Source organism: Perissodus microlepis, chromosome 17 (assembly GCF_051167445.1).
Source record: "Perissodus microlepis isolate ML-2025 ecotype Zambia chromosome 17, ASM5116744v1, whole genome shotgun sequence".
NCBI lineage: Eukaryota > Metazoa > Chordata > Actinopteri > Cichliformes > Cichlidae > Perissodus > Perissodus microlepis.
In genome coordinates, this window is record NC_140477.1 from 19,198,498 (window position 1) to 19,211,843 (window position 13,346).

At 40.5% G+C, this 13,346-nt stretch overlaps 1 protein-coding gene across 1 annotated transcript; it reads left to right on the top strand.

Moving 5' to 3' along the window:
- Nucleotides 1–6,868: 6,868 nt before the first annotated feature.
- On the top strand, nucleotides 6,869–10,722 carry kics2 (KICSTOR subunit 2). Its single transcript, XM_084909677.1, has 3 exons — nucleotides 6,869–7,347; nucleotides 8,329–8,626; nucleotides 9,612–10,722. Exons 1-3 carry the CDS (start codon nucleotides 7,119–7,121, stop codon nucleotides 10,429–10,431), a joined length of 1,347 nt encoding a protein of 448 aa, XP_084765803.1. The 5' UTR covers nucleotides 6,869–7,118; the 3' UTR covers nucleotides 10,432–10,722.
- Nucleotides 10,723–13,346: the final 2,624 nt, after the last annotated feature.

The following is a 13,346-nucleotide window of genomic DNA, read 5'->3' on the forward strand; positions in this document are numbered from 1 at the left end:
ACCTGCGGATAATTTACAGCTCAAATTTCTTGTATCCTGGTCTTATGCTCCAATATTAAACCCACACACAGTCATAGTGGTGATTTAATATCAGTAGTTTATTTTGGATACACACCATAAATGTCTATCAGTCAAAAACATTAACTGTTGAAGGAAAGACAGAGATTATGCCACCTACCGAGCAGCGACGAGCGGAGGAGGATCAGAGGAGATGTGGTTTGTGCGAAACTGAAGCAGCAGTAACTTTTTAAGAGGGGGGCTCGATCCACCCCTGGAGAGAGAGAGAGCCTTAAGAGAGAATTAGAGAGAAAGACCTTATAACATTCTGTATTTCCAAGACTCATGGGAAGTGTAGTTGTTGAAAGGGACTTCAACACCATGACATGATGTTGGAGTTTAGTGAATTCTATGGGCTCATAAATATTTTGTACTTGTAAATCAAATGTATATTTGTGAGTATTTGAGTTTTGTAACCTTGTAAACCAAAATATGTGAAAATGTTATGTTTGTGCATCTACAGATGAGAATTTCTGTGTGTGTAAAAAAAGATTTGTGTTTGTAAAAATATTTACACAAGTTACAATTGTTTTTGTTAAGGTCTGGTTACAGATACAAAGCAAAAAACTACACATAAAACTCTGTGCTCAGGTTCCCTGGCTGCGTGTGGCTTTCAACTTACACATAGATGCAGAAACATAACATTTTTCAAATATTTTGGTTTACAAGGTTACAAAACTCAGTACACAAATATGCATTTGATTTACAAGTAAAAAAAAATATTTATGACCACAATTTGAGCACATATGAATCCCCAAAGATTCTTGGAGCAAATGAATCCTGAGGGAAATCAATGGGCAAGCCAAACTTTAAACCATAGACTGTATATAAAAGATGGGATTAGTCACTGCCATGCCGCTTTTTTGGTACTGGAAGTGACCCTATTAGGACAGGCCTAAGTTGTTTCTTGCATCAGGCTGTAACCATGTTTATGGCTGTGTCCCAATTCAGGGTCTGCACGCTTGAAGTACACATTTTAAGTACGGTTACGTCACCGCCACGCGACGACTGCTGTCCCAATTCGAAGTGTACTTCAAATGCATACTCCAAATGCGCCGTCGATTTCCCCAAATATCAAGCGTGGTCCGGTGCACGCTTCGTGGTCCCATATATCCCACAATTCATAGCGCGGCGGTGGGTGTGGATAATTTTGCCGCAAAATACGGCAGAAGGGAGCGGCCGAAGAGGTTTTTTTTTCCCCAAACTTTATTGAAATTATAAAGCGAACAGTCAGTCATTCCAGTTCAGTTTGCACAGTAGGCATACAAGGCAAATAAGAGTAACAATAGACAGTACAATGAAATAAGAAGGATGAATAAATAAAGGGAAAAAACGAAAAAAAGAAAAAAAAGGGGGGGAATGTGACAGACTTCATAACAACTTTGTACTTGAAAGTTGTGACAGCTCATTTGTTAAACATTTCTGAATGAATTTCAATCAATGATAAACCTTCTTTATTGGAAGTTAATTTAAGAGAGTTTAAGTAATATTCAATTTGTCTGTGAAGGTTCTCAGTCATCCAGGTCATCGTAGTCAAAGGAGCTTGCAAAGAAAAGCGTCTGGACTTCTTTAAGTTACTTGAAGACGTTTCACCTCTCATCCGAGAAGCTTCTTCAGTTCTAAGGTCAAATGGTGGAGAGTCCCAGATATAAACCTAGTGGGAGTATCCCCCCACAGAGGGACAAAAGGACCCCCTGATGATCCTCTAATCGCCTGAGCCAAGGTGTGAAACTGGGTGTGGGTCCCAATCAGCCAGAGTTTCGGGTGTGTTCATTGTGAAACCTGGCCCCACCTTATCATGCGAATTCCTGAGGTCAGATGGCCCAGGATGTGAGTGGGCGTTAAGGCGTCTGGGAAGGGATCTCAAAACTGGATTATAGATGGCAGAGAGTTGGTGTCGTAAACCCCCGCCTCTGTTCAAAGATGGGCGCTCACAGTGGACATAGATGGCTTCTTTAACTCCTCTTTCAAACCATCTGTCCTCTCTGTCCAAAATGTGAACATTGGCATCCTCGAAAGAGTGTCCTTTATCCTTAAGATGCAGATGGACTGCTGAGTCTTGTCCTGTGGAGGTGGACCATCTGACCTCAGGAATTCGCATGATAAGGTGGGGCCAGGTTTCACAATGAACACACCCGAAACTCTGGCTGATTGGGACCCACACCCAGTTTCACACCTTGGCTCAGGCGATTAGAGGATCATCAGGGGGTCCTTTTGTCCCTCTGTGGGGGGAAACTCCCACTAGGTTTATATCTGGGACTCTCCACCATTTGACCTTAGAACTGAAGAAGCTTCTTGGATGAGTGGTGAAACGTCTTCAAGTAACTTAAAGAAGTCCAGACGCTTTTCTTTGCAAGCTCCTTTGACTAATATTCAATTTCAATCAAAAACAAATTAAATGATGGGGTTGAGTTTTGAAATTTACATTTATGTATATAGAATTTCCCTAATAAGATGGAGCGGCTGAAGAGTGAACTGTCAACAGTACTGAATATGACGTCACTTATTTATGCGCGAATGTTTAATAATTAAAGTCAGTCATATATCAACAAACACAACAAGCTGAAAGTCAGTGATATATGTATATGTGTGTATATATATATGTATATATATGTGTGTGTATATATATATGTGTGTGTGTGTGTGTGTGTATATGTGTATATATATATATATATATCATAATAATCTGACAATACTATAATATTGGCCATATTATATTTACATTACCACAGGGAGATGACTTTAGTCTCATGAACATTAACTAATTGTTATTTACTAACTAATCTTAAATGACTGTTCAGCACAGAATTGAAGCCCAACAATCATGTTTTACAGTCCTGTGGTCTCAGCCTCATACACTCAACTAATCAAAGTGATGTCATGACAAAAATGAATGACCAACAAAACATTTTTCTCCTTCATTTCTGTCAAACAAAGCTGTATGAAACGTGTCTCGCGGTTAGTATCATGGTTGCTAGGCAACCTGAACAGCGCGACGAAGCGTATACCGTCCCATTTCACAAGCCTCTCACTTCCGCACTTCTCGTACTTATAGTACGCACCGTACGTAGTACGCGCAGTGCGCGTACTTCAAGCATGCAGACCCTGAATTGGGACACAGCCTATGTCTGCTGGGAAGGTGTCCAACTCCAGGCCTCAAGGGCCAGTGTCCTGCAGGTTTTAGATATCACCCTGTGTCAACACACCTGAATCAAATGATTATTACCAGGCCTGTGAAGAACTTCAAGACATGTTGAGGAGGTAATTTAGCCATTGAAAACCTGCAGGACATCTGCCCTTGAGGCCTGGAGTTGGACACCCCTGGCTTAAGTGATATTAAGGTTATATATCTTCACCAACACCCCTGACAGCAACATCAATTTTACATTTATTTTTAGTCCTTGCAACATATTTCAGGGCCCGGTTAAAAGCCAACAAGAATGAGGACATATAACAGCAATATATATGAAACAAAAACAAAAACCAAGTAATATAAAACATATTCAGAGTGTTATTTAGTACAAAAAAGCACAAATGGTAAATGGCCTGTATTTGTATAGCGCTTTACTAGTCCCTAAGGACCCCAAAGCGCTTTACACAACCAGTCATCCACCCATTCACACACACACATTCACACACTGGTGATGGCAAGCTACATTGTAGCCACAGCCACCCTGGGGCGCACTGACAAAACAGTTCTGTTAAATAACTGTGTTAAAAACATTAACTGTAGATAAAGTATTGGGAGGTTTTCCACAGTTTCAGCCCCACAAAAGATAACTTTAGTATGCTTTCAACAATAAAAGTGAAAAATAAGTCTAAACCTTGGATTTGGTTCATTCCTGTTGTTACTTAGAGTGGATACATGATGAAAAATAGTAATGTGACTTATATCAATCTGAGATGGACATAACAAGGCTTAACTCAGGCTTTTTCCTAAACGACTTAGCATTCCCTCAGCTTTCTGAAGATCAGGTTAGCCTGCTGGAGTCACCCATAACATTGATAGAGGTGGATAAAGCTATATCTGCACTCCAGTCAGGGAAATGTCCTGGGGCAGATGGCTTCCCAGTAGAATTTTTTAAGGTAATGAAAATGAAGTTAAATAGTTTATTATTAAGGGTTTTTAATAAAGCATTTGAAGAATCGAAACTCCCAGAATCTATGTACCAGGCTAATATAACATTGATAGCTAAAAAAGATAAAAATCCGGAGTCATGCTCATCTTATAGGCCTATTAGCCTTCTTGGTGTTGATAATAAGATACTTTCAAAGATACTGGCTCTTAGGCTAGAAAAAGTAATGTGCTCTATTGTGCATGCTGACCAGACAGGCTTTATTAAGGGGAGGAATTCTTATAATAATACTTGACGCCTATTTAATATTATTCATTTTTTAAATTTTCATTAGATCCCTGGGGTTGTTGTCTCTATGGATGCCGAAAAGGCATTTGATAGAATTGAATGGGAATATATGTTTGAAATAATGAGAAGATTTGGGTTTGGAAAAAACTTTCTGGGGTGGATCAAAATTATATACAAATCACAAATAGCATCTGTGTTAACTAACGGCTTGTTATCCTCCCCATTTTCATTGAGCAGAGGTACAGCACAAGGTAGCCCATTGTCACCACTATTATTTGCTTTGGCCATCGAGCCTTTGGCAATGGCCATTAGACAAAATCCAAGTGTTCCTGGAGTTAAAATTGGGGATAGACAACATAAAATTATGCTCTATGCAGACGATATTCTTCTGACATTGACTGACCCGGTTAACTCTTTACCCGTTCTTACTAGGTGTATCAAGGACTTTGGTCTTATATCTGGATACAAAGTAAATTTTGATAAATCTGTTATAATGACTTTGCGTAGTGGAGGGGATATTGAACCTTTATATGTTAAACCTTTTCATTGGGCACCATCAGGTTTTGTATATTTGGGAGTTAAAGTTACACCAAATGTTGGTCACTTATATAGAGAAAATATTAATGGAATGGTTCAAGATCTTCGAGAGATGCTGACAAGATGGAGGTCACTTCCAATATCATTTTTGGGAAGAATAAATCTCATTAAAATGGTAATCCTACCGAAAATATTATATCCCACAGGCATGTTGTTTGCAATTTTGAAATCAGAAGATATTAAAGTAATTAACAAGGCTATGGTGGATTTCATTTGGGCAGGAAGAAAACCCAAAATTAAATTGGAGACACTACAGTTACCGAAAGATCTGGGCGGGTGGGGAGTGCCAAACATAGAAAATTATGTTCTCTCAATACAAGCGAGGATTCTTTCTTCCTGGATACATGAACATTCTGATCTGCCATGGCTAAATATTGAGGAAGTATTATGTAAACCATCCTCACCTGCTAATTTTCTAGGGAAACGTCTAAATGACTTACCTCACGTAATAAAGCATAACCCACTGATATATAATGCTATGTGGACGTGGGGAAAACTGAGAAAATTTTTTAACAGTAGTCTTCCGTTTAATATCTTGTCAACGTTTATAAATAATCCAGACCTTCTGCTGCAAAACATAGGGTCGAGCTTTGTGGGATGGCATAAAGTAGGTGTAAAGAGGTTTTATGACCTCTTTAAACATGGTGAGTTTAAATCATTTGAATCCTTGAAGTCCCAGTATTCTATGTCAAAGACTGAGTTTTATAAGTATTTGCAATTGAGAAATTATGTGTTAAAAAATGCTAAATCATTACAAACCTCAACTGCCTCTCTTTGGTTGGAGAAATTCTTTCTGGATAATAGGGAGCATAAACATTTTGTATCAAAGTTGTATTCCGAGATTTATGCCCTAATTGTGGATAAACTGGCATGGTTGAGAAAATCTTGGGGGACGCTGCTTAAATGTGAAATAGATATACAGGCATGGGACAAAATCCTGCTCCTTCCATCTAAAATCTCTGTTTGTAACCGATTTAAAGAACTGCAGTACAAAATTTTGCACAATGTGTATATTTCTCCGTATATTTATAGTAAGTATAATACGGGAACATCTCCAAACTGTCTCAAGTGTAAGGTCAGAGTGGGCACTAGATTCCACTGCTTGTGGGAATGTGCTATTATTTAATCATTTTGGAAAGAGGTCTGCGCCAATATTAGTACAGACATTGGTCATCAGGTGACACAAAAGCATTATGTTGAGATGGGTGGGGGCTGAGCCTCCCTCCATTTCTCTATGGAAGTCGCTCATCATTGAAGTTATGACTCTGATCAGGCTGGGACACTATATTGATGGGAGCTCCCGAATTTTTGTGGACAAATGGAAGAAACCACTGGAAGCACTGGGAGTAACCTGTAAACTGGATCCTAATGGACAACAATTATGGACATAATGTTGTAATACTCTAGTGCTGTGTAGTGTTATTATTTTGGATGTGAACCAGTCTTGTATTTGTTGGGGAAAAAAGTTAAATAAAAGTTAAAAGAAAAAAAGACAAATAGTAATGTGTAGGAAAACTGGGAAAAATATTGGCAAAAATATATTTTTTTTAAGTCAAAGAACAATATAACTTCACTTCTTAAAGTTATGTTGTATTTAATTTACATATTAATTTATATATTTGAACTCCTGGGATTAATAACTCATAGTAATTTGTCAGTTTACTTTTGTAAATTTGACCTTTTTTTCATGGAAATTTGAGTTTAAAAAAAGCTGGATTTTTATAACAAATTAAATACAGTGAAAATAAATTAAACAATAATAACACCCCCTCCTCTATCGCCCCCAACTTAGGAGGTTCTTCTTTCAATTTCGCGGCAGGTTCTTCATGAATTGACGTCCGCGGCTTTCCGTAGTGTTTACATCCGGCGTAACCAATATGGCGTCTTGCACTTGGCCTGTTAGCTTTAAATAGACGTGTTTTAATTTCTTTGTTTCACGTTTATATTTAATGGGTTTCTTGGGATCAGTATGTAAAATTAGCTTTTTAACCACACTATTTATCAGTTGTTTGTTTTTTTCTTACACACACTTCCCGTTGCTAACACGGCCGGCTAACAGTTAGCTCGCCCCTTCTCCACTCTCGGGGCTATCTCCGAACCATGGAGGTGGAGGAGCTGCGGCCCGTTCCCCGGGAGCGGGCCATCCTGGAGAGCTTTTTCGCCCAGCTCGGCATGTTTTCCTTCGACCGAGCAAAGGACTACGTGGAGCGGGAGAAGGACGGCAGCAGGAGCAGCGGGAGCATCTGGAGCGCGCTGCTGGCCGCTCTGGCTCACCTGGCCGCGGCGGAGAAGGTGTACCACAACATGACGTTCCTGGGACAGAAAATAGGTAGCTTTCTCTGCTGCTGTGGTCCGCTGTATAACTACCACCATAACACGGAGGGTGTGGTGGATTAAAGCAGATAGAATGGAGTATAATATGGGGTCTGTGCATGTACGAAGGTAGAATAATTAGTCGATGTGTAATTGATTTCATTGACATATTAAATAAATTTAAAAAAAACGCGCAAATCTATGAGGGAAAAAGTTTCAGGTGAAAATGGCATATTTGTAAGCAAAACAAATTAGGAGAATGGAGCATGTTTATAAGTAAACGAAAGTCTAGGAGAAAAAATCTATTTGTAAGAAATGATAGCAAATTTAGGAGAACAATTGCAAATATGAATGCCAGTTCATGGTAATAAAATGGCCTGTGGTGCTCATGCTGTGGAAGGAATGTTGGAATTGTGTGGTTCCCCTTAGAGAAAAGGGTCACTGCAATCACTACAAGTCTGTTCTGAGCATTCACCTTTAACATGTGGTGAAATATTTCATGCGAGTGGTCTCCTTCAGAATGACACCTTCTTTAAAACGTCAAATATGGGAATGTTTTGGGAAATCTGGGTTCAGTCCATAACGGTGATTTCAGGGTTTTTACTCCTTTTTCCTGCTGTGAGCATAAACATTTCTAAGTATTTATCTTTTTTTTGCTCCTAATAAACAGCTTTTAAATGTAGTGCTGTGCATGCAGAGTTTTAGGTTTTATAATTTGTTTTGTCCTCGATGGATGTCCTGCATCACACCTTGCAGAACTTTTATGTTAAAAACAGCTCCAACTTTTTTTATCGCTGCTTCAGTCAGAATTTTAATCCAGTCTGAGCTGAGACTTATGTTTTCATCTTCATTATAAGTAAGCAATGATTTCTTATTGTCTATTATTTGTACTCAATTAAACATTTAAAACTCCAGATATAAATTTGACTTCCACCACCAGGTGGCGCTGCAGCACCTGAGTGTTTCTGTAGCTTGACACACACCCCTCTCTCTGCAGGTGGCCAGTCCTTCTTCAGCCGGAAGGACTCCATCCGCACCATCTACACCTCGCTGTACAACGAGCTCAGGAAGGTGGTGATGATGGGGCGCCACGGCCAGTTGAACTCCTCCTCCTCCGCCTCCTACCTGGAGGACCTGTTATCGCACCTTTCAGAGCAGCTCTGCCACTTCATCCAGGCCCGCATGGAGATGGCTGACCTGTACGAGAAAATGCACTCACTGGGCAGCCAGAAGAACGTCAACTCTGAGGAGCTGGTCACAGTGCTCGAGGTCGTCCTCCAGAAATACAGCTCCAAGTGTGTATCTGATTACAGATTACTTTTACTGAAGTAAATCTTTTAATTTTGCAATGTAAGAGTTAAATGGAACAGTTTGAAACTACTACAACTAACATAGTTGTACTAACTAAGACTTCCAGACCCAGGTAGTGTGGTCCTTTGATGTTGATTATAAAAAAGCAAGATTAAAAAACCCCCAAACATGTACAGTTAAGTATTTGGACAACGACACAATTTTGACACAAACCAGGTGACTGTGCATAGAAATGTCTGTAATTCCTAAACAGGTAATGCAGTATTTAAATTAAAGTCCTAGAATTAAAGCTGGAAGTCAGCACTTAAATCATTTCTTCATAGTTTAATTTAAAACCTGCTGTGGTGGTGCACAGAGGCAAAAATTGTGTCATTATTCAAAAGCTTCTGGACCCAAGTGTAAAAAAACAAAGAGCGAGAGAGAAAGAGAGAGAGTGACATATTGAGGTTGTTGAAGAGAAACTTTGAGCTCAGGAATCTGGTGTTTTCCCCAGAGACGTCAGCAAAGTGGTGTGCTGCAGCCACAGCAGGAACAGAAAGCGAGTGAGCTGTTGACGGAGCTGCAGAGGAATGCGGCGTGACGCGCCACACGTCAACGGGTCAGCCAGCCATGAACCGGCAAGAGACTGTAACGTGCTTGCTCTCTCTCTCCCTCGTCAGCAGATCTGGGGGAGACGTTTGTCTCAGCTGCTTTGAGGTTTCTGCAAATTAGGCCAGAAGAGAAAATAAAGGATTCTATCTCCTCAGAGAGATTTTATTTTGGCACCCTCAAAACTTCTTCACATTTTGCCTTTGCAGGTCTGTCAGCACTGTTCAGAAGTGATTGTTTCACTGGAGCCTCAGTGTGTGTTTGTTTCAGGCCTGAAAAAGATGAATAATGTCAGACCCAACTGGAGGAATAATGACTGATTGATGGATTGGTTCCTTCTTTACTTCCTCACCTCCTTCTCTTTCTTTTTTGCTCTTCCAGGTTTCACCATCCCATTGTGGGCCGGGTGGAGGAGGGCTTCCAGGTGGAGGTGGACGTAGTGACACAGCTGCTGCGCTGCCAAGCCCAGTTGTCCGAGTGGCACTTCCTGCCCGCCCTGCTCAGCCTGCATGGTGCCAACTCCAAGCTCATCACCTGGGGTCAGCTGTTCCAGCGGCAGAAGGAGACTCGCAAGCACCTGTTCGGAGGTCAGTCCCAGAAGGCAGTGCAGCCTCCACACCTCTATGTGTGGCTGCAGCGCTTCCAAGCGGCACTGCTTGCCAAGTTCAGCTTCTACTTTCACGAAGTTCTGAGCAAGCAGACGGTACCGGCTGACATGAGGGCGCAGACGGCCCGCACCACCCCGGACTACTACGGCAAGATCTCCACCTTCATACGCAAACACGATGCCAGCAATGTGTCGCTTGTGTTTGACAACCGCGGCTCGGAGAGCTTCCAGGGTCACGGCTACCACCACCCACACTCGTACCGGGAAGCACCGAAGGGCGTGGAGCAGTTCCCCGCTGTGGTGTCACTGCCATCGGGAGAGCGGCCGCTCACGCACTGGCCCAATGTCATCATGATGATGGGAGACCGCGCTGCTGAACTCAACACTCTGGACAAAGTGGTGCACTTCTATGATGACAAGGTCCAGAGCACATACTACCTGACGCGGCCGGAGCCGCACTTCACGCTTGTCGTCATCTTTGACGGAAGGAAGTCTGAGAAGGACCTGCACCTCACCGGCTTCTTGCAGGAGATTTCTGGCTCGCTTCGGAACTCCAAGCCTTTCTGCACCCTCAAACCCGGGTCGAAGGGCTGAACTGCACATCGGCAAGACGCTAAATTTTTACATGGTCCTGCGTTTTCTGTGGTCCAGCTGGTGCTTTTTGCTGCTTTCTCAGTTTGCCAAAAATGTTCCAGACCAAAGAGATTCGAGGTGCTCTGAATTTATTTGACCTGACCGTGACAGGATGACCACCACAGCACTGCTCGTGCTCAGAGCCTTTTAATTATTTGGCATCATGCGGTTTTAACAGGTTTATGTTTTAATTCGTTATACATTACATTTGTTGTGCTTAATACAGTTTAAATAAAGATTTGAAATGTAAAACAGTAAAGTTTCTATATTTACTTTTTACATATTTTTAATATCCTTATTTGTTTTAAACTCTGCTTTGCTGCAGCTGCTTTGGCTCCTCCCCCTGTTTGAACCAACTTTGTTCTGATTGGTTGCCTCTCACAGGACGGGACTGCAGTGCTCAGCTATGTGCTGAGATCACTACAATAAGGATATGTGACATAATTTCGAGACCAGACAGTTTAACCTGTGAAGCTTTTGGCTCACTGCACATAAAGTGATCTCATTATGTGAAACTTTGGCTATGTTTAACAGGAATATCCATCACTGGAACAGAAAGCTCAATATTTTTAGAGGACAATAAAATACATTTTTTGTGAGTATCGTCTGAGATTAAAAATTAAAGAGTGTTCATTTACTAATACACATACACCCACTGGCCCTTTTATTAGCCCAGTGCATTTAAGCATTCGAACACAGTCAAAACGATCCTCCTGAAGTTCAAGCTAAACATCAGAGTAGGGGAGAAATGTGATTTAATGGACTTTGAACATAGCCTAAAACTGCCCATCTGCTCTCCTGCACAACCGTCTTTAAAATTTACAAAGAAAGATCTGAAAAGAGAAAATGTCCAGTGAGCGGCAGTTTCTGGCCAAAAATGTCTTGGTGATGTCAGAGGAAAATGGAAGGCAACAGTATCTGAAATAACCACTCACTGCAACCAAAGTATGCAGAAGAGATTCTCTGAAAGCAAAACCGGTTGAACCTTGCAGCTAAAGGGGAAACCGGGTACCACTCCTGTCAACTAAGAAGAGGAAACTGAGGCCACAGACTCACCAAAAACTCAATTTCTGCTGCAACTTTCAGATGGTGGGCGCACAATTTGGTGTTAACGACATTTGGAGAAATAGTGGAAAAAGAACTATGAAAGGGTTAAATGGCAGCAATTTACTGAACACATCAGGAAGTTTATTGAGTGGGAGAAAACAGCAAAGGATCAAATCGATGAGAGGCTTGAATGCTAGTTTAGGTTTATTTATAATATAAATACAACACATTGATACAATCCATTTGGCTATATGAGCTCATCATTAGGAAGCTCAGTTTTCAAATACAGCAACACTAACAGACAAAAACCATTTCCTTTATTATCAAACACATTCAAAGAAACCTTCCTTTGAGTTAAAATGCACCAACATGTTATGATGCTACATGCCAAGTACACAATCCTATACATCAAAGTGCAATGTTCACAATGGGTTAATGCTAGAATTCATAATTCAGAAATCTACTAAACACTTTATGATTATTTCATTCGGAGTGCTGCTGCTCTTCGCTCAGGACATGCGTGAGTGGATTCACAACTTCCAAAAAAGGATTTTAAAAAAAGGCACTTTCACATACACACAGACACACACACACACACACACTCACAGATGTGCATCCACAGCCTATCTCAGCACGTCATGTTTCATTTTAATCACCACACTCACAGCCCAGTTGGAGGCCACATTCAGTGTGCTGTTCAAGTGTTTTTGGGCGTTTACACACAAAGCCCCACCCTGTTAGCTTATTGTGAGTTTAAGGTTAACTAGTGACTTCAGTGTAACGAGCAGGTAAACCAGTATTTTGACAAACACACAGATAGTGGCATGCTTTTTGTACTCGTTTTCCCCAACTTCCACTCGCGTGTTCTGGCACTCCTGGCAGGCATGAATTATCTATTATCTAATGCTATTCTAGTACTTCTGCACTTACAAGGGAGCAGAACAAGGGCAGGCAAGCAGAACACACACACACACACACACACACACACACACACACACACACACACACACACACACACACACACTTTACAAGGAGTATCAGGGTCACACCGAGGAAAAAAAATATTACAAGAAATTCCTCTTTAATTTTGCAGAACAAAGTCGAAACTTGAAGAATGAAGCTGTAACATAAGAACAGAGTTGAAATAATTTAAGGATCAACACAAACTACTTGTGTAGGAAAAATCTAGTCAGTTTTGCTAAATGCTGGAAATTACAAAAACTGTGCGGTTAGAACTTAAGGATTACGGGGACAGGGTTGGTCTTGATTCTAATTTCAAAATCCCATTTTAAAACTAAAAACTAAAAATACTGTCAAGAATAAACTCAACATTTTGCGAACAAACCTAAAGCACTATTTCTGGAACAAAATTGAAACGGAAGCTACTTTCAGCTGTTCCTTTAATCGCCACAGTGAGTAGCTCTGCACGTTTGATATGGCAGAAATCTGAAACATTATTTTGAGAATAAATTCAAAATAAAATATCCTTACTAAAGTTGAGATGTTATGCTGAGAAAGTCAAGATTATGAAAAAGTCAAGATTTAAGAGTAAACCTGAAAAACTAAAGCTGAAAAAGCTGTTTTGAGGACAAGTCAGAAATTTCCGAATAAAGTCAATATTCTGAGAATTACATTTTGAGAACAAACTCAAAATAAAGCGTCCATATTAAAGCTGAAACACTATTCTGAGAATAGATTTTTATAGAAGTCAAAATGTAAGCGTACTATTTCCGAAATACATTTGAAATACTGTTCTGAGAAGGAATTTGAGATTTTGAAAATAGTCAAAATCTTCCAGAATAAAGTTATTGTTCTGAGAATAATGTTGA